Raw genomic sequence first — 21,966 nt, 5'->3', positions numbered from 1 at the left:
AGTTTTTGCATTAGGCTGGAGAATGACTTCAAAACTTCATCACATTAAACTAGTCCTCCCTTCTCATGCAGTTCTTGATGACATACCCTCAGCAGCTGTGTTCATAAAGATGGAATTTCTGTGATAAGTCAGTCGGCACAGCTTGTCCTTCCTGCAGGCTGCATGCCCAACATCCTCAGTCCCTTGCTGCACCAGAAGCATTTCTGGCTTTCACCAGATTGTTATTCAGTTTGAGCAGTCTTCAAGTAGTTTTGTTTCAAGCAATCTGGCAAGATCTTCTCCATCCAGTTGCACCTGGAGTTTCTCCAGGCCTACTGCCTATTTGCAAACTGCTCTGAAAAACCATGCCCTTATAGAACCACAGTATCATGTTCATGTGAATCAAAAGACACTCCTCTTCTTTTTAGCTTCTCTTTCTCTTGTTCCTGTTTCTTTAAAAACAGTGTTTCCAGATATTCTCAATCTGCCTGGGAAAGAAAGATCTTTGACCACTTATCCCTGACAAAATTATATTCAATATGGGAAAATACTGTCTTGGAGCTCCATCTGAAGAAATAACCCAAGCACATTCTTCTTGAATACTTACACTATTACAGTACAGAAATCATGTGCTGTGATTTTTCCTAGGTTTGATCTTGGATGGTGACTCTTCCTCCTTATTTTTGGCTCTTGTGAGCTATTCCAAATGTTAGGTTACCCCATCACTAGGAATATCTTAAGTGAGTAACCTGATATATTCATTAAAATTCATGCTCCTTCTGGCTTTTGAGTGACATCTTCAGAAATACGCTCAGTTTCTGAAGCATGCACAGTGACTGGGTTTCATCAGTGTTCAAATGAAGAAATTAGGTACAGGAAAACGCTGCACCTCAGAGCAGTCCTACAGTCCATCCCCCATGGAAGGGAGAAAGCCCTCATGCCAGCAGCCCAAGAGGGTTACAGTTGCCGCTTCCTTATTTAAAAGCCACTGTGCAAGTGGGATACCACTGAATACAGCTCAAAAGGAGGAGCTCTTAGACCAGAAGAGGTATTTTTTTTTTTTGAGATACAGTCAAGGCAGACTTCATAAATCTCCAACCTTGCGGTGCAGCAGCATTCTCTCCAGGACTGTCATGGCCCCTGTGAAAGCTTGAGAGGTTTTAGGCATTCCTGCCCGCCCCCCTCTCCCCCCAGCTCTACAGCACACTGAAAACCATGAAGAGAAAACTGGCTGGGATATCAACCCCGAACTAAAATATGTTCAACCACCATTCCTGCAGACAGTGGTTACTCTCTATTGCCCTTGCAAAAAGGGGATGTCGGAAGCATTAATGGTTTTGTTTCTAAGATAATGATCTTCTGAAAGGTTTGATTTAGTACATTCGCCCTACTCACCTCAAAAATGGAAGAAAAAAAAATATCAATGTCTGTCAGAAGAACGAAGCAGCAATAATTGTCTCAGCAACCCTGGGATGTGGGGAGGACAGCATCTGCCAATCTGCCTTGCATTGTCTTTTCCTTTTTTTCCACATGCTGCAATGTAGAGTACAAGATGCGTCAAATGACTTGTGAAAACTTCAAAGGGTTGTGGGGGCGCTTTTGTGTTTGTTTGGGGTTTTTTAGTTTTTACTGGTCTGTGTGATTATTTCTTGCACCAAAACTGGCATTTCATGGTAATTTAGGAGAAATAATAAAATCTTCTTCCCATAGTTCTCTGGGTTAGGAATGAGGTAAGGGGGAAAAGAATGTATTAAAAGCCAGGCTCAATAGTATCAGGAATCCTATCCGTGTGTAACTTTTTCATCTCTGACAGTTTTACTGAGCTGAATGCTAAGTATAGACTGCAATTATAATACATGGCTCATGCTCAAATGTCAAGGTGCTATTTTGGGCTCAGGTTCTGAAATAAAATAAATTCAGTTGCAGTGCTTAATGGGGAGAGAGGAGCCATCTCTTCCAGGAGAATAAACAGTAGGAGAGTGTGTTTCATTTTGTTGGATGTGGTCCTGTACTGAGGACCTGCCTGCATCTGACATAGGCTTTCACATGGGTACTCTCTCCTCACCCCTAAGGGAAGTTTCCTGGCATTTGTTTTCCCTGATGAGCCCCCCACATCACAACCTGTCTGTTCCCATGTCTCATGTAATTTGTCACTTGCAGGCAGTGTAAAAACATTGATGAGCAATTATATTCGTGTCAGTGGTGACAATGGGTTTCTTCCTGTTCCTGGTGTATAGCTACTTTCCTGTTTGTGAATAGAAGAAATCTCTATGTTTAGTTGACTTTCATTTTGTTTGAGGAGAGAGTGTTTCTGTAAGAAAGTGTATATAAAATGGATAAACTTTGTTTTCTACCACAGACCTCTTGAAGTATTATTTCAAAGCTGACCTGTTCTTACTGCTTGAAACGTCAGCCCAGTGAATTTTTTTAAATAGCTATTTGGCATATCTCTCACAGCTTTCTGAAGAGGTGCAGCCATGTTTGCAGAAGTATTAATTATGCTATCTGGTAAGCCATACGCACCAGACTTTCTGGAGCACATTTCTTTGTAAACATGGATGGTTTTCCCAAGGAAGGCACTATACAACTGTAACCATGGCTTTGTAGAAGTTTCTGATATAAATATCCAGCTTCTCCCTATCTAGTTCAGTCACCACCAGCAAGAGCTTCTGAACCCTCAGTGTCCCTACACTTTTAACTGATTCTTAGATTTTTGGCAAAGGTTTAGCAGTGAAGACGGTTGTCAGAAAGAACCTTTCTTCCCCTGAGGCTTGTTGAGACCCTTGTAGTTTCCTCTACCCATGGTGTTGCAGCAGTGTGGATTCAGTCGTTAACAACTCTACACAGTTCTGCACTGTGAATCCAGGTGTGGACAGCAGCTCTCTTCAGTATTGGGTGTAACTGAGGTGTACTTTGGAGCTGAATATCATCCATCTTTTTCTCCTATGAAAATTAAATTGCAAAACATAAAATGATGATCTTTATGCTGTTTGTAATCAAATGTAGGATGTATTCCAGGTTCAGAAATTTCCTCTTCATGTTTGTTAAGGGTGATACTACTGGGAGCTTTTCTTTAATTGGTTGAGATACATACTATTACCCTACTTTCACAAACCTCATTCTGGAATAGAGGTTGTTTGGGGAGCTTAATGTCAAGGCAGAACTTCCAGAAAATACTTGTAAAACCTGTTGTATTCAATTTTTGTCCTGAGAGAATAAGTGATATCTGTCTTCTCAGCAAGTGCATTCTTCAATTAATCTTAGTAGATAATATTTCTTTTTATTTTTATTTAAGAGGTGACGATGACAGTTGAGGTCAGGAGCAAGACTAGTTGACCTGTTGTCTGCACTTGCAGGAAGAACCCTTGTAGTCTCACGCAGACCCTCTTCATTCATTCAAAAGTTTAGTCTTCATTCCAGATAGAGTTGTCTGATGGATTAAATTTTTTCTGTTATTCTAGTACTTACTTTGTTTTGGTTCACACTTTCTTTTTAAAGTGCCCAATTAAAAAAAAAAAATAAATTCTTTCCTTGACAATATTGCTTTTAATAAGACAGTCTCCAAGAAGTAGAGAAGTACATACTGATCTGCATAGACCTTAATAATTCAATATTGGACCCTGTGTTTCTTAGAAGTTTTCTGACCTTTGCCAAATCAGGGAAGACATTATCAACATATAGAAGTATCTGAAGGGAGGGTGCAAAGAAGAGGGAACCAGGCTCTTTCCTTTGGTGTCCCGTGACAGGGCAAGAGGCAATGGGCATAAACCCAAAATATGTGAAATTCAGTCTGAATGCAAGAAAACAATTTTTACTGTGAGAGTGTTCAAACACTGGAAGATGTTGTCCAGAGTGGTTGTGCAGTCTTCATCCTTGAGACGTTCAGAAGCCATCTGGACATGGTTTTGGGCAGCTGGCTTCACCGGCACTGCTTGTGCTGGGAGGGGTGGACCAGCTGACCTCCAGAGGTCCCTTCCAACCTCATCCATTCTGTGAAACCTCTCTCCAAGGAACATCTGCTCCATAGTATTTTCACAGTTGTTATAGCAAGAGCAGCTGTCCATGGAATAATTCTGCCAAAAATGTGCAAAATAATTTATACTGCCTCTTTGCATTTCAAAAGGAAGGAGCAGTCACATGACTTTTTTAAAAGAGGAGGTTTGCCCAATTTTTGCAATAGCTTAAATGATTGCTGTTATTCACCAAGGTTACTTGAATGTATTCCTAATACACTGAAAACTAAGTGTAAATCAGAGAGGTACAATTTAAAAATCACGTAGCAAGCAGCGCTGGTGTGTTAGGGGGGTAGGGAGAGGAGATGACCATTAATTGCTTCAGGACCTCTTCCAAGATGGGGCAGATGCTGCTAGCTACAATTTTATGGCTTATCACTTTATTCATCCCACATTTTACTTCTGAGTTATGATTTGAATTTGACACAGTCTTTAAAACTTCCATTCTTCTATTCTTCCTATCTATTTGCCTTCCCTTTTTTCTTTCCCCTCCCCCCCCCAGTCTGCCTTTAGTACAAATGGAAAGCACAGTCTGGTTTTACAGTCCGGAGGGAACAAAGCAAATACACTGGCTAATATAAGTCATCTTTCTTTTTGTACAGTTATTTTGTGTGTCAAAGGCTGCAATGTAACTGGAAGGTCAGGCGATACCTTGTTTCAGCTGGCATGATCCCTCTTCAGTACCTTCTTTTCTAAATGTTCCTGAGACCTTAGGTGCTCTTTGCTTAAATGGCTGTGCTTGAGCTTAGGAGCTGCTCCCTCCCATCATTGGGAGTTACAGCTGTGTTTTTAGTGAGACATGTGGATAGACATTACCCATGGGTCTGCTGTCCATGAAATTGCCATTGCCTACCTAATCTGAATTCTCTCTGATGCTAAAGGCGTTCTTTAAGGACAGATACTTGCACTGTGTAGGCTCCTGTGCAGAGCAGCCTTGGCAACTGAGCCAGTTTCCTGAATTTTGGCTATGTAAAAAAATCTAGTCTTTGCCTCTTCTAAGTAAGGCTATTAAAGTATTTTTTTTGAGAGAGAGAAGGGGAAAGAAGGTAAATGTGCTTTTAAATAAGACCTGTTTATACTAGGGAGGCCTGAAAACTTCACTTGTATTGCCATCCCACCTTTTCTAAAGGCTATCTGTAATCTTTCAGGAAGCTAACGCAACTAATACAAAAACTTCCAAGGCTTTGAGAATGACTTTTATCCCGAATTGTGATAAAAATAATATTTGCAGATGTGAAATCCTCTCATCTTTTAGAGCTGGAAAGCTTTGAAAGTGGTGGTCATCAGAGCTTTGAGAGCAGTGCTGTCCTGGCAGGCTGGCAGCTGGGGGAGCCAGACAGAAAACCAGCGGGGAAAGCGTCCGCTTGCCTCTCCACTCTTCTTTCCTTTGAAAGTTGGGAAAAATGTATGCAAGCCTGCAAACACCCTCTTTTCTACCATCTAAGCAAAAACTGTGTTTTCAGACATGCATGGAAAAATCTTCTATCAGCTCTGAAGGTTACTGGCTTTTAGAGTAAGTGGCATTTAAATCCTGGTTAGCAATGAGAAGGTAGTTGTGTGATTATTCGGTTTGTACAACTTGTCACTTAAATCTGTTATCCAAGAAGCAATTGTCGGAACAAGTTGCAGGGTTTATTGCTGCTGCTGTTTCTTTAAGATTGCTTTGTGGGTAGGTATTAGTTTGTGTTGTATAGCTCATATTTTAAATAATAAAGAGATAACCAAGCTCCTTTCATAATACCTGATGATAGCTTGTCTGTTGCACAAATTAAACAGTGACTCTTGCTTTTCTAGCTCTTTACCTGACTCTTTAGGGCACATTTGTGTAATTTCCACTTCAGAATGAAAATGTTCACTGATACCGGAATATGTGACCAGATGTTTCTTAATCAAGCCGTAAGGTAGAGTGCTAACATGATGGGTTTAGATCAGGGCTGTCGAACTCATTTTCACTGGGGGCCACATCATCCTGGCGGTTGCCTTCAAAGATCCGAATGTAATTTTAGGACTGTATAAATACAGTGAAAATGAGTTTGACACCCCTGGTTTATATTATTTCCTGATGCTGACGGTGCAGTCTCATGAGATGAGATGGTAATCTGTATGGAGAAGAGATTTATCACAGGACGAGAGTAGCATGGCTACAGGTTTCACGTAGGAAGGTGAACCTGAGCCCAGTGTAGAGGAGCGACTCCTGCTCTCTCCACTTCTCTGCAGAACAAAACGATGCTCAGCAACTGGGTGCAAAGAGAAAACAACAGGATGCTTTGAACCTGCTTTGCAGGTTTTCTTTATAGGCAGAAGGCAATGGCTCTGTTACAATTAGTGCTAACTGAACAGAAAACACTAATGCCCTATTGTCTGGCTTATTCCCTGAAGGGATTTCTGGAATCCTTTAAAAATTTATGGATCCCTACAAAGAGATGGGCAATTATATGTTATTTCTCATAAAACTACTGATTTGCATGTATAAATAACATCGTGCGGATTCTAGAAATGAGAAATAGAAATTTACACATCACCTCTGGTTTACTTTTGCATTTTAGATTATTCCAGGTTAGGTTTAAATCCAGTTTATCTTTCATGCAGAAATATTGGGGTGAGGAACCACCACCACCAGAACCCACACTGCTTGTGGGGAGCGGGGAGGGGGAACCAGTCCGACTCCCTTCAGCAGTAACTGGCTGATCTTTTAAGCTCTGCAGAGGGCTGCTGTTGATGGCTTATAAAATGTAGTCTGTGCTACTGGTCTGATGCTTCATCAGCCTTATGCAATGAGCTGCAATCCCTGGATGTGTTCAGCAGTACTCTTTTATAACAGTCTAATTAGAGCAAACTCTCTTCCCCATAGAAATATTACTAAGTTTGAGAAAGATGCTTGAATTTTGTGGAAAACTGTAGGAGATAATTAGATTTTTGACACTGGGCTTGGAGCATGAACCGAATTGCCAGTAAGAGACTGTGGAAGTTGGAGCCAGGGCAACAAAGATGATTAAGGGACTGGAGCATCTGTCATATGAGGAGAGGTTACAGGAGTTGGGACTGTTTAGCCTGGAGCAGAGGAGGCTCACGGGGCTCTCATCAATATGTATGAACACCTGATGGGAGGGAATGAAGAAGCAACAGCCAGGCACTTCTCAGTGGTGCTCACTGACTGGACAAGAGGCAGGGCATGAAGTATAAAACACAGGAAAACTCATTTGAATGCAAGAAAGCACTTTTTTTTTACTGTGAGGATGGTCAAAGACTGGAGCAGGTTGCCTAGACAGCTTGTGAAGTCTCCTTCTGCAGAGATGCTAAAAACGTATCTGGACATGGTCTTTGGCAACCTCTTCCAGCTGACCCTGCTTGAGCCGGGGGCGGGCGGGGGGGGGGTGGGGGTGTGGATCAGAAGCTCCCAGGAGAGGGAGGTGCCTTCCAAGTTAAACAATTCTGCGTAAGTTTTGTTGTTTTGTTCTCAAGGCTACATTAACTCACTAGTTACATGGATCGATTCCACTTCAGTTCTCTCAGTGTGTGATAAGTTATACTGCGCTCTTCGTTACCATGTGAATATGAAGCATATCTAAACAGTTTGCATTTTTTTTCCTCTCTCCAGGTTCTGGGAACGCCTACAAGGGAGCAAATTAGAGAAATGAATCCAAACTATACTGAATTCAAATTCCCTCAGATTAAGGCACATCCATGGACTAAGGTGAGTCTATATGAACTGAATAATAAAGACTTGTGGGCTGAAAGTAGAAATTCAGTGAGTTCAGTTTGTTTGGTGGCTTGGTGGCTTTCAGTCCGAACTGGGTGCTTTTAAGCTGAGGACCTGGTAACTTTTGATGTAGATAAGGAGAAGGTATTAAAGCAACGCACTGTAATATCTATTGGTCTGGGTTTTTCTGAGGTTGCCTGCAGGTGTTTTGTTTGGTTGGCTGTTTGTTTTTTTTTTTTTACCATGGTGCATGTGTTTACTGTAGATTGCAATAAATCTAAATCATGTCACAGAATAAATTGTTGTGCACACAAGTCACCTACAAAAAAGAAAGTGTTCTCCTTACACCGGTGACACATTTGTAATGCTATTATGTAACGTAACAACAAAGGCTGACAGTTACTTTCTTAATTGGTTCTCTCATAGATATTGTGATATTTGTATTCCAATAGGTGTGCTGTTGAGAGTTGTTGTGTTTTTTTTTTTTTAAAGTTATTTCTTAGAATTTCTTGTTATCTAGCTTTCACAAGGAGGCACTACTGCAGTACATACAGACAATATTATATAACCTCCATGACGGAAGAGGAAACTGCTAGCACTAAACCAAAAAATTGCCACACAATTAAGCTGTCTTCCACATGTGGAGGAATGATGGATATTTGACTTGAGACAGGGTAACTATCATTTAATTAGCCTCTTGGGTGTAGAAAAAGTTAAATATCGAGTCTTAAGCAGTTGAAACCTAGGTAGCTAATGTTTTCTTTTTGCTGCTTGAGAAATGGCTGACAGAGTAGCAGTATATTCTCATCATATCTTAAAGGCTCAGGTTTCCTTTTGCTGAGAAAGTAGTGTGTATGTGTCAAAGGGTCACATTGCTAGCCACACACATGTCCAGGTTAGACTCTTTTAGACCAAATGCTTTGTGCTGCTAGAAATTCTGTGTAAACAAGCTAGAGTTCATTGAGGGTCTTGTGGTAGCAGACCATATAATCTATAGGTACATGCCAGGCCAGGTACTGCCAGTCACTATTTTTGTGATAGATTCTCTGAGTTATGTGCCACTTGAATTTTCCTTTTCCCCAATAATCCCTGGGTTGCATTTCTGTATCCAAGTTTATTTTTGTGGGTTGGCTTAATCATTTATAATAGTATGAGAGTTCAGTAAATTCAGTGAGGCTTTTTATTACCTTATGTTAAGAGGAGAAAAAATAAGAGGGCAAGTGAAATCCCTAGGAGTTGATCTCTTCAGTTTCAAATTGCATCACAGCAAAAAGCAGGAAGAATAAATCCAAAAGCCTTCTACCATTGAATACTAAGGTTGCATCTGAATTCCTGTAGTGAAGGTGTTTGGATTAGGGAGGGTTGAATTAATACACAATGGAGTATGAGTACAGAGTTGTATTTCAGTGCACAGAGTAGGCATCTAAGCTAGTAATACAACTGGTCTGCTGCCTGAGTAGTCTTAAGAATCATCTGTATGCACTTGATGGTCTGTTGGACCACAACAGTGATCTTTTGGCAAAGCTTCAAGAAAAAACTGAAACTTCAGTCTATTAATATGAATGTTTTTCAGTTGTTCTAAAGGATTACAGGTGAAATCAAGTCAATTAATAAAAAATTGAGAGGAGCTTGCCAGAAAATCAAATCTGCTTTCTCTGTTAGGATACAATTAGTTTTGGAGAGTTGTGCTTGCAACATAGCTTCACATTCTGCACACAACTCCTCCTGACATTGGCTAGGTATAGAATAGCATTTAAGCCAGTTTATTACAATTGGGATACATGAGACTTTATTTATGAGATCTGTACTTTTCTTATTTTACAAGTGCTAAATTAACAAAACAGATTATCAAGCACGGTGTTGTTAATGATGCTTATACTCTCAATATATTACTTCTAAGTATCCTTTCCTTTGAACATTCTGAGCATGTTGAGCTTGAAAGATGTAAGTGTATTATGTAGAATTGCTCTCCCTTACCAGGCTGTATTGTTACAACATCTGATGTCATGTCAGTGGGCATGTGAGGCCTCTTGGAGCTTCTGTATCTGAGAGCTGAAAAGCGTGGGAGAAAAAGCACTTCTGAACTCTGAGTTTCTAATGAACAGAAAAGAAATGACTGAAGAAGTGAAAGAGTAACTAAAGTGCCAGCAGGACTTGAACTTCAGGTTTCAGCCTCGAAAGCACAAACCTATGCCATTTAGGCTAAAGAATTACTGACGATCACAGTAGTTGGAAGGTTGTTATTTTTGTGGACTACTTATGACCAGAGCACTCAGCAGAAAGAAGTTAGGGGTTTTTTTGTGTGGAAGAGCCCCCAGGCAGCTAGTTTTCAGCATGTCTGAGAGATAATTGCTGAGAGTATAGTCACTCCCTTCTATAAGCTCTGTGACGCAAGGGCACTCTCCTTGTTGTTTCGGGATACTTTTCAAAGTTGAGGGGTTTGTAGGTCCTACTTGGAGTTAATTTCATGCAACGGAGATGCCCAGAGAAGGTGCATGTTTAGGTACTGCCTAAGTGTTTAGCTTTGTCTGTGCAGTCTGAAACTGGTTGTATTCAGTAAGGTCTATGGTTCGCTGTTGTTTTCAGGGAACTTTCCTGGTCTGCAAAAGTCCCTGTAGATGGCAATTAAGAATTCTCTTTGGAAGTTGTGGTACCTGTAGTTTGCATCTGTAATTCTGTGGTCCAGAATTTGATTGGGTGTACCTGGTTCTGGTCTGATCTCTATGCATTTCTGGCAGGCATAGATCAATTATTTTCGTACTCAGTATCACAGTGGTGGTATGATCTGCTGCATTTGCTGTTACCTGCTTGGGGAAGAAAAATGGTGTCTGGTGCTGTAGCAGAATGAGATAGGTCTGGGTTTTTTTAAAGAACCAAATAAATTGTTTGAGTGAATAAGGATGAGTCCATGAAGGAATGTTGTTTCTCAGATTTATTCAGATTCAGGCTTATATTGGAATTATGAACACCAATTTTATGGAAATTTGAAGTCTACGTTTATAGGTGCATCTTAAGAGTTTTCAGTAGAAATGGCTTGGTACCATCCAAATACAGTATTGATATTCAATGTGATGTAGTAGTATGAAGAAGCAGCTTGCAAATTAACAGGGGTCTTTCCTCATATAGTAGGAGAGAAGTCAAGCTAACACTCTAAAAGATCTTTCTATGCTGAAGCAATTACATGAGTTTACAGTGCAAACTGCTCTCAGACTGCTTTTTCAATCAGTTGACAATTTGAGATTGAAGTACTTTTGTAATTTTGGAGCTGAAATCTCTCATGATAAAGCACACAAAGGCCGTTCTCCTCTCCAGTGTAGTTCTGTGTTGCCCAGGCATATATGTGTGTTTTTATACTGGTGATGCAGGTGATGATAGGAGTTCAGTGTGTCCCTGGCTAGCAAAAGAAAAGAGAATCTGAACTTCCCAGGAATCTTTCAAACAGTTCTTCTGAAACAGGACTTCTCTCTTCTTCCCCTCTGGCACCCTACCCCTATAACTCTACCCCCAAAAGGAGGAATCTGGGACATTTTGGTTCTTCTGAGAGGTCCTATTCAGAATACTAGAGTGTTTAATTTAGTAACATAGTTGTTCTTTTCATCCAGACCTTCCTTTGTTTTCACCTTGTATAGAACATTACTTGTCTGCCTTGGTCTGTGAGTAAGGAGCATTAAGTTGTAAGAGAAGCAGGCTTTTGTAGGGGTGGGAATATCTTTTGACAGACTGATAAACAAAAATGTCTTCAGGTTTATGTTGCATTAGAAAACCTGTCAATTTTTTCCGACTACCATTTCATCGAATAAAAGCCTTTTAGAGACTTTGCTACTGTTTTTACTGGTTCAGAACGTGGCTTCTGTGTTTTTCAGACACTGCAAGTCCTTCAACTCCTTTATTTTTGGAAGTGCAGTCTGATGTCGGCTACTAATCTTTATACTTTTTTCTCTTCTTTTTTTCTCTTCTTCCAAGTAAGGTTCATCTGTGCTTTATAACTGTGTGACTGGAAAGCCAAAAGGAGATCTGAGATCAAGTGCACGATTGTACACCACAGGGCTGTTAAAGCCCAGCTTAGGTGCTGAGCTTTCTCTGAAGCTCTTGGCCCTTTTTAGATGGGGGTTGGGACAGTGGGGTGGCTAAAAAAAGGTCTAAACATGCTTTATAAACTTGTATTAGATAAGCATTGCTTACATGGCCACACTACAGCTGCCTTTTATCCTAGCATTACTCAAATGGCTATCTTCAGGTCTCAAATCCCTTGGGTTATAAAAAACAAAGTGCTGTGATTATTTCCAGAAACACAAAAAATGTCTGTCTGTGATGTCTTGCCTTCCCCCTTGCACCCAGCTAGTAAAGAATCTCACTTGAGTAAGATGTAAATGTAATAGAATTATGTAGGTTAGGCCTTGTCCGCATTGGAGAGATGACTCGTTAGGATTTTTTTACCCACCCAAGGATACTTCCACATGTTTGCCAGTAATGGCATTATAATGAACTGACTTACCTACTAAGCTGCACATGTGCCCATGGTTTGTGATAGCAAAAAAACATATAAGGTTATATCAGTATAACCTGTTTTCTTTAATCATACCATAACCTTTGCCTAGTCTCCATTGTAATGACATGGAAGCAATTTCCACTGCAGGTAGTTCTTTAAAATGGACAGTGCATCTCTTCAGTGTGCTGTACTTTGTTTCTCCTCTTCTGAAGATGCTTGCAAGATTGTTCAAAGGTGCAAGCACTTTTTAAATATGCAGTTGGTGAGATAAGTTTGAGTGTGCTCAGAAGAATAGCTTCACTCACCATCCCCAGATCTGTAGCTAGCTTGTGTCTGAATCATAATTTCCAAGTCAGTGTTGAGAGGGGAAAAAAAAGACAGGGGTCATTGGTTTAACAGTGGAAGAGAGAGAAAAAATGTCATGTCTGGATTGGTTTTCAGCTTCTCTGCCCTTCTGCAGTGCACTCTTGTGGATGAATACATGAGGACTTCTTCCTGCAGCACTTTGCCATTGCAATAAAGTTGCAGCAGAGTCCCTCCCAACTTTGTAAACCCTTTTTTTTTTTTTTTTTTTCCATTCTTTATACTGTTGAGAGCACTCTTCCGTCTGTGTCTTCAAGCCAAATTATTATAGCAGAAGAAAATGGTGTCTAAGATGAAACTTCAGGCTCTAGCTCATCCCTTCTGGTGCTTTTCCAAAGCAGGTGGCTACTCCTGGCTGCAGCTGAATTTGAGCAGAACCACAGTTGGTTGTATTATAGAGTACCTTCGGATATTAACTTTAGGATCCATATTTCTGCCTATACTATCAAATGATTTCTGCTAATATTTTAAAAATATTTGGCTAATATTTTAGTCTGAGTATCTTCTCTGTGTGTTTATTCTTTGTATAAGTTTTACTCTACTAATTACTTTACCTTGAAAGTTGAATTTTTCCATGCTCGTAGCAGGCAGTCCTATTGTCTCCCCCATACTCTGGGACTGGGGACACATGAGCATGTTTTTCCATCCTCCAGAATCAGTCTCATGTCTTCATCCTGTCCTACTTCTGCTCTGCTGGTTCTTGTCTGTTTTTTAAGCAGATTGTTTTGCTTGTAATGCTTCCAAAGTAACTGCTCATGCTGTAGATCTGAGGAAGAATACCAAACAGTAAAGCAGATAAATAGACAGCTTGTTTTGTCACTTCTAATTAGAACTGATGACGAAAGAAGGCAAAAAATTCTTTTGTCAGAAATCTTGTAAATGGACTTGCTTAAAGGCTGAAATCACTGGACTTGAATTAAATTTGAATTTAAATTTGACTTTAATTCAAGCTGGACTTGATTTAAAGCTGAAAATGCAAACTCTTCCTTCTGAGGTTGTGGTCTGATCTGTCTTAGAGCTACAAAGGTGCAGTGGGGGTGAGATTGTTTATTTGGGTGCAGTTTCATAACTGGCATAAGTTTGTCATGCAGCACAGGGTCAGTTCTCCACCTCCCACTTGCATATTCTTGCTGCTTCCCTTCTGCATTGATGTTTCTATAATAGCAAAAACCTCTTTGATAACACAAATGTTCAGGATTTGGATTACCTTTCTTACCTGGCTGACCACTCAGCCCCAACTGAAGTGCTGGGACAAGAAGCAGGGCAGACCTGTATGGCCAGGAGGAGAGCAGGACTGTCTTTTCCAGAGTGAACAGGAGGTGATTTGTGCCCGTTGTGAAACCATACCCTGACCTCTTTCTGAAGAGTACAGTTCTGGTTTTCACTTGGTGTGTGTAATGACTTTCCAAGCAAAGAGTGAAAACAGCTCTGCTGGAGACTGACTGAAAAGAAAAACAAAACAAGACAGGTTTTTCTGACAAATTCATGTTTCCCAGCTCCTTTTGTAGGAGCAATCATTTTTGATAGTGTAAATCTCTTACCCCCATCTAAAGCATGAGAAAAGAAGGCAGGTTTGTTGGGTGGTAAATCACCCTGCCTCTGACCAATTTGTATGCAGTAAAGAAGAGTTGTTTAACAATAACTGAGTGAGCACTAATGTAAAGACACAATTTGCATCAGTGCAACTACGGAAATCAAATGCTGAGTTTAACATGTCCCCGGTAATGTACCATCTGTTTAGCTGTCCCATTGCAACGCATCTGTCCAGACTGTTCATAGCGGCTGTCCCATCGAGGCTGAGAGCACTTCCAGAGCTGGATTTTTGAGGGTTCTCTCTGAGAAGAAGGGGAGCTGTTTTGCTTCACTTAACTTCATTGCTGTCCTTTAGAGCTTGTAGAAGCAGAGCACATGCACTGGGTAACAAACGCTTGCTCGTTCTGTCCCTGCCAGGTCCTCAATGGAAGGAGCCCAGTAACAAGTGTGTGGTCTCAACAAGAAGTAGCTTTGGAGACAAGTTCCTGGTCCTGTTCCCAGTTCTGTGTTGGCTCATTTGTAAGCCACTTAACCCTTCTGTCTTTATTTCATTTTACACCCTCTGTGGAAGTGCTACCTGACAGGCATTTTTGACTAATAAGCGGTTTGCTATTTCTGAGCCACTATTTAGAAAAAAAAAAAATGTAGGGGGATTTAATCAGAGAAGGAAGTTAGGGGTTGCTTATATATATTTTAAAGAAACTTCCAACACCAGTGCCTCTTTGGTGAACTTTCTAACCTCTATTTGTATCACAAGTTCTATGCACTTCAAAATAGCCAAATGGTGTATTTCAGAAATCCTATTCTGAAAGCCTCAGGCCCGTGGAACATGCCCGATCCCAAGGGCAGAGCTTCAGCCGAAGCTTTGGGTTTCCTTGTGTCTGCTGGATCTCAGTGCAACCATCGCTCTCTCCTTTTGTGTTTATGAATGTGTCATGTTTTATCATAAGGCTTTTTGGATTAAACTCGCCTGACCAAAATATCGCTTCACGTCATGAAGTCATGGTAATCATGTTATGCAAATGCATTTTTAAAATGTTGATTTTAGGATCATGTCCTACATCTGAGGATTTTGATTGCTTGTAAACAGTACAAGTTTTTGGTTGAAGGGAGGAGCTTTTTCTCTTACCTAATGTTCATGTGCCATCAAAAATGTGCTTACAAACCGAAAGGGGATGTGCATAGACTGTCAGCCTGAGTCGGTGGTGTGGGTGGTTCTTGGCAAAGCATATGAGTCTCTGAAGCTGGTGAGGAAATTTTTAACCGTGGTGTCACAAACTTGACGCGTTAGCAACAGATGTCATTTTCATAAGCCTCTGCTCTCTAGGGCAGCACAGCATGCGAGCGGTATTCATAGTCTGCATGCAAAACGCACAGTGGTTGATGGCATGAAGTCATGTCTTTTAATACACATTGACTAGAAGAGCACCTTGGTGTAACACTGTGAAGCTTTGGCGTTGGGGCTTAATTAGACCAAGACGATGGAGCTCCGTGTTTTGCATGGAAAGTCTGTTTGAAGAATGTCAATGACCTGAAAGTCAGAGCAACCATTCTGTTAAAACCATACTTAGCTCTTGCCCCATGTGGTTTTATTTGAGAGCTGAATGCTGATGTGAGTGAAGTGAAATAGAATCCTGTGCTTTCCATCCTTTTTCTTTCATCTTTCCATGTGTACAAAAAAAAAGGGAGGGGGGGCATGAACTCCACTACACTGGTAGGAACTATTTCAAATTAGTAAGATAAAGTGTGACCGCCCTGCTAGTGCACAAAGACTTCATCTAAATTGAAGTCATTTGGGGATGAGAGCCACATAGTTCACCAGGGGCATTTGAGCCTGGCAGTCATCTTTGAAATGTTGAAGATGGTAATAGTTCCAGAAAAATGAAAGAGGAGTAACATAAAAAAATTTGCATTGATAGCAGTATAACTTAGAAAGGAGAGAGGAGTGTATCTGGCCTTGCTGTCTAGCTGTTACAGTCTGTCAGCATTTGAGCATCACCAGCATGCCTGAACAAAGAAAGAACTTGCACTGGTCCCTCAGCTTTTTGGTGAGGTATATTTATTGGGATCTGAAGGGGGTGGGAGGGACACCCAAAAGCTGTGGTTTTGGATGAGTCGGCATTTCCATTTGACATGATCATTCAGAGATTTTTGTAACTCATCCAAAAGAAAAAACAACCAAATATAAAACCAGCAGCCTGGGTTTCAGCCTGAAATTCATTTGCTTTGCAGAACAAGAGGTTTTGAGTTATGCAAGTGCAAATTTTCCTTGAAGAATATTGTATGTAAAGCCTTTTTTTTTGCATTTGTTTATCTCCAAAACAGGTTCATTTTTTAAAATGAAAACTTGAGCCTTCGGTCCCTCCTGTGGACAAATAGCCTTACACAAGGTCTTGTTTCATTTTAGAAAAATGAATTGCTGCGCCGGTGGGGTAGTATTTGATTGCTTTAAAAGTTCCTGTCAGTGTTTTATTTTTGTTTTTTGTTTGTGGACTTGCTGTGCCTTTTGCCCGGCCATATTTAGTCTGCATACTAAATGTTAGTCCGCCCAAACACTTTACTTTGTGCACTTAGCTTTTTTTCTTTTTCTTTTTTTTTTCTTTCTCCTTTTTCTTTCTTTTGAATTCTTTTTTCTTTTGCTTTCACCCAAATGTATTTTAGACTGAGACAGACTTTGCTCCGATGGGCCGGATTTTAGTCCGTGCACTAAATTTTAGTCCGCAGACTAAAAATAATCCGCGGATTATTTACTAAATCGATTCCCTCACTGAGAACTACAGAGCCCTTACACTCCTGCTAAGCCATATGCACGAGGGACTTCATGGTCCACGAGTCCCGCTGTCTGTCTGTCCTCCCACCCCTTCCCACCACGGAGCGCCGGCCCGGCATTGCCGTCGCTTTGGCGCCCCATGGCATGGAAGTGCCGGCGTACCCATCGCCACAGGCAGCAGCTGCTCATGTAGTTCTCGGTGGGTGAATTGGGCAACTTTCCCGGTGGAACTGTGTTGAATGGGAAGAGCTAAAAGACTGCAGGGGTTTTCACTTTTATTTCTTAGGACATTATTCCAAAGGGAGGTGGGAGGGGACAAATTGAGGGGGATAAAAAAATTCTTAACAGGTGCGACGGGTATGAGGGGGAATAAACCCGCAATAGAGAGAAATTCAGTCCATACCCACACTCCTGAGGTGGTACGTCCAGTTCCTGAAGAATCCTAAAGAGATATCGCCAGCAAACAAAATCCAGTGGCGGGGGAAGTCAATCCAAAAATGGAGAATAATCCGCGGCGGCCTGAGTCACTCAGCTCACGCAAATAAAAAGCATCCAAATTCAAAGTACAGATCTCAGATTTTTACTACCTCTTCAGCACAAATTATAAATTGCTAGGGGTTTGGGTGTTTTTGGAAAAAAAAACCCAAAACAACCCAAAACTTTACGATGTTTCTCTGAGACAGATTTACGAGTGGGATGCACCTTTGGGAGCAAGCTAATCTGGCCCCATTGTCTATGGACGTTTATATCTAGGACCGTGGACTGAAAATTCTTTATGATGGGAATTTCAATTACCCTTTTAGTTCAAGTTAGAGTTTTGATTTCAATTTTTGTTTTTTATTTTTTTAGTAAATGCACTGGCATTGGAACATAAATTTAATATGTAAATGTTTCTATACTATGCCTCACCATTGCACAATCAATAATTTTTTTTGGCATACACTGTGGTGAAGTTGGACTTGCTGCTATGGAGACTGATGTTTAAAGTTTCTAATTGTATAAACATTTTCTATGTCCCCCACACCATGGATTTCTTATAATATTGGCTATATTTTTCCTTGCTGGACTATTCTCTTTTGGATTGACTCCCCTTGTTTGGATTATTTCACTGCATTATCATCTTTAGGACTCGTCAGGAACAGGACATTTCACCTCAGGAGTACGGGTATGTACTTGAACATTTTTTCAAATTACTAGGCCTAGCCTTGAAAAAAGGAGAGAAATGCTAGAAGTGGAATATTTGAGTTCAAAACACATCCTTGAGGCAGCAGTCAGGTGAACATTCCAACACAAGATGATAGGGATAGGATGGGCACAGACCTGTAGCTCACGTCATGTGTTAGTCACTGCCTGTTGCAGGGGGAAGCCGTGCAAGGCCTCCTAATTATTTTTGTTTTCCCTCCCTGGTTTAAAGCAGTTAGGGTTGACTTGCGGAACTGCCTACCCAAAGTAACTTATTTCTGATCCAAAGGCAGACTGAGCAGTTCTTAACAGGATTTAAGAAGTAGATACTAGGGTTTCACTGACTTGAAAATGTGTAGTTTAAGAGTGGACAATAAGAGTACTCCTTTTACACACGGTAGATTTGTGACTGCCCACTAATTTGCTCAAGATAAGGGCTTGTTGTCTTTGCCTTAAGGAGAAAAAATTATTTTTTTAACTTTTTTTTTTTTTAAAAAACATCTCCGTAGTAGCTGATGTGCATGCTGTCCTGAGGAAAAAACACAGCTAACAGTGAAGTGCTTCAGTTTCAAGCTGTGGTAATCTAGCCTGTTAAAACATCAGTGTGAAGGTGCATGAGGGGAGGCCTTAGTAGTTTTATCTCATGTTAAATACCAAGTAACTTCACTTCTGTGGATTTACCTCAAGACATACTCATTTGTGCTACTTAGCGTGGGGTGAAGGAAACAAAGAGCTTGCCTCTTTTTCCTTTTTTTTTTTTTCTTTTTTTTTCAATTGGAGAAAGATTTTGTTCTGGTCAGGTGTTGAGTTGGGAGTGATACTTGGGTTCCCTGTGTGCTGGGGTCAGCAGCCCAGGCTCTGCAGGCAGCAGGCGCAAAGCAGCTTCTGCTGCCCTTCAGTGTTCATGGCAAAGTGGGCAGGAGTTCTCTGCCAGTAGTGTTAAGCTAAATAAAGCCTTTCTTTTTGTCGCTATAGGCCTTGCGCAAAAACTTTTTTGGCTTGTTTTGCACTAATCTGGTAGCAGAAATAAATTCTGCTCTTTCACTACCTGGCTCTTTGACTCTCTGAGTCAGGATTCCCTGCCACACAAGTTAGTATAGCACACACTGCAGCAAACCAAGGTGCTCCTGAGCCAGCTGGGCACCAAGGGGATAAAATTTCAGTCCCCAGAGAACTCAGCATTTGTTTGATTCTCTTTCAAGAGAGCATATATGTCTTTGGTGTAAAACCTACTTAAGGAGTGCCTGTGCAAGTTCATCATCTGCAATTAATTAGCATGTCCTGCACTTTTTTTTTTCCTCTTTTCTCCTTGGTGCTGTGTGGCTTGGGTTCACCTGCACTGGTGCAAAAGCATTTTGGATTAGCTCAATTTTTATGAAAAATGCTGGCATCAGATCTTAACCGGAGTGGGGTGGGTGCGAGTGTTTTCCCATCCTCTGTATCTGCTGCAGCATAGTGAGAGACAAGTGCTTGAGGAGGCCATCCAGGTCACGTACATGATTAGCTCATGTTTTGCTTTTGATGTAATGAGAAAGGAAGATGGGGGTGTGAATAGCAGTGGGTAGAACCATTCTTAGAGGCTTAAAACAAAGCTGCAGTGAGTAACTACTTTTTGTAATCACTCAAGGCAAAAATCTGTTAGAATAAAATAGCTGGTTCCCTTGACGCAATTTTCAGCTGTCCTTACAAATCCCAAATGTGCAGGAATTATCCCAGTAAACTTAAGTGAATGACTTGCCAGAATAAGGTCACGGAAGGAGTAACTTACAAATAAGAGCTAGACATTTCCTGCACCCCACCCGTGCTTTCCTTGTTCTGAGAAGTTGAACAGCAGCCTCCATAGCAACAATCAGACCTGCCTGCCTGCAAAAGTCCATGTTAGTAAGACTTCATTCACTAGCCAAAAAAAACCCAACCCAAAACCATAGCGGGGCCTTATTCAGTTTTTACATTCAGTGAATCCTGCTCATTTGAACCCTCCTCCCCACCTTCACTCCACCCCATATGCATGGCTGGTAGCACCTGTGTGTGTTTGTCATGACTTTTGAATGAGTTTCCCCTTCATTCTTAAAGTTGTCTTTCTGAGTGCGCTCTCAATGCTGGCATTGCACCCTCACTCTAGTGCGAGACGTTGCAATTAACCCTTTCTCAACCCCAGGAACTAGATTTTCCCATTCTTACTGGAGGACTTTGATTAGAACAAACCACAAGTTTGTTCCAGCTTGTTGGGCAATGAGAGGTTTAATTGCTCTGACTTGCTTCTGGTCAGCAAAGAAAAGAAACGTACCCAGGCAACCTGTTTCTCCTTGCTTGTTTTTGTTGGGTTTTTTTTAGGTCTTCCGGCCCCGCACTCCACCAGAAGCAATTGCGCTATGTAGCCGTCTGCTGGAGTACACCCCCACTGCCCGCCTGACTCCCCTGGAGGCCTGTGCGCACTCTTTCTTCGATGAACTACGGGACCCAAATGTCAAGTTACCAAATGGGCGAGAGAAACCTGCACTCTTCAATTTCACCACTCAAGGTAGCCTGTGAGCGTTGAAGGATCCCTTCTTTCAGAAGAAGCGCTGGGATAAATGTTCTCTGTAATCCAGGTGTTGCTCCCTCAAAAGTAAAAAAATCTCTGAGCAGGACTAAGGTTATGTGATTGTGTAACCAGCTGGCCATTTCAAAAAGAGAGGAAAGAGATTTGGAGAAATGGGTTACAGGATTTTCAGGTGCCTGGTGCCTTCCATTCAAATTCAGTGCAGGGGACCAAGGGTTGTTACTATTGGATTGTGTCATGAAGGCTTATATTTGCAGCTCAGTGTCTGCAACCTAGCTGATCATTTTGTGTGAAATGTCACAGTCAGTGGACTGTGGCGATTAGATTATCATTTTGGAGATGATCCTACTCCTTTATATCTGAAATGCCATAATAAGGAGTAACTCATATTAGGTTTGGCAGGGGTTTGTTGCATTACTGCCCATTTTGGTTCTGGATGTGAGATAAATACAGAGGCTTTAGCGTCCAGATTTTATGTGCTGTACAGTTTGTCTCACATTACATTGCCTTAGTTATTTAGAAACTGTAAAAATTATGGACAGCTAACTTTTTTATTTGAAGCCAGACTGGTGTCAGATTTTAAAATCCTTCATGTATTTTCTTCCAAAGAAGTCAGAAATGTGAAACCGATATCCCCCCTAGAACACTTTTGCCTGCCAAAACAGAGAATGTGAGAAGTATGGCATACAAATATGCTAGTAATTAATTTTGCAACACTTTTTTTAAGTGATTAGCTGCCAATTCTCATATTTTGAGCAAGAATAGATCTGTGTACATTTTCTGTTGAAAGTCTAAAATACCTTTTGGCTCACTTAGCATCAACCTACTTTTTCAAACTCTTTCGTGCATGCAATACCTATGTGCCAAAATGTGAAACAGAGCCCTCTCCTTGAACATGTGGAACCTTTTTTTTTTTTTTTTTTTTTCTTTTTTAAATGTCTATACAAAGTAATATTTTAAGCTGTCTGGAAATAAACTTTCAACAGCCTTCAGTGGCTGCCTTGTAGAAAGTAAATATACTGGATTTATTAGTGTTTCCAAAGCTTGAGCACCTTGAAGTGTTCAAGAAAATAGCTTGTACTTCTAGGTCACTGTCCTGTGTGCTGTTTCCTGCATCTGTTGTTATGAATTTAATAGTTACGTTGCAGGCCATTCCTTGTTAGACTATTCATGAACTGTCTTTTCTTAATACTCTAAGGCCATCTTCAGTAGCTAAGATAGTTTTGATCCCAGTATCTTTAATACAGCCTCACTCCTGTTCTTCATTAATTTCTTATTAATAGTTTCCTAATAATTTGAAGATTGGGCATGAAGATTGGGCATTGAAGATCTACTGCATGAAAACAAGGATTTCAGAAGCAGTTGGAAAGTTCTATAGTGAATCTTTTTAAAAAT

General features: G+C 40.8%; 1 protein-coding gene across 2 annotated transcripts in view; it reads left to right on the top strand.

The window, feature by feature from the left end:
* GSK3B (glycogen synthase kinase 3 beta) overlaps positions 1 to 21,966 on the top strand; it is a 152,098-nt gene that overhangs the window by 117,104 nt on the left and 13,028 nt on the right. Inside the window, exons 8-10 of one of the 2 annotated variants that reach the window (XM_065852539.2) lie at positions 7,591 to 7,686; positions 17,974 to 18,012; positions 20,364 to 20,550. In XM_065852539.2, the coding sequence (XP_065708611.1) occupies positions 7,591 to 7,686; positions 17,974 to 18,012; positions 20,364 to 20,550 (322 nt within the window). The remainder of the gene's footprint in view (positions 1 to 7,590; positions 7,687 to 17,973; positions 18,013 to 20,363; positions 20,551 to 21,966) is intronic. The other variant, XM_065852550.2, reaches the window with a different exon arrangement.

This window comes from Patagioenas fasciata, chromosome 1 (assembly GCF_037038585.1).
Source record: "Patagioenas fasciata isolate bPatFas1 chromosome 1, bPatFas1.hap1, whole genome shotgun sequence".
NCBI lineage: Eukaryota > Metazoa > Chordata > Aves > Columbiformes > Columbidae > Patagioenas > Patagioenas fasciata.
This window is presented reverse-complemented; position numbering and strand designations above follow the sequence as displayed.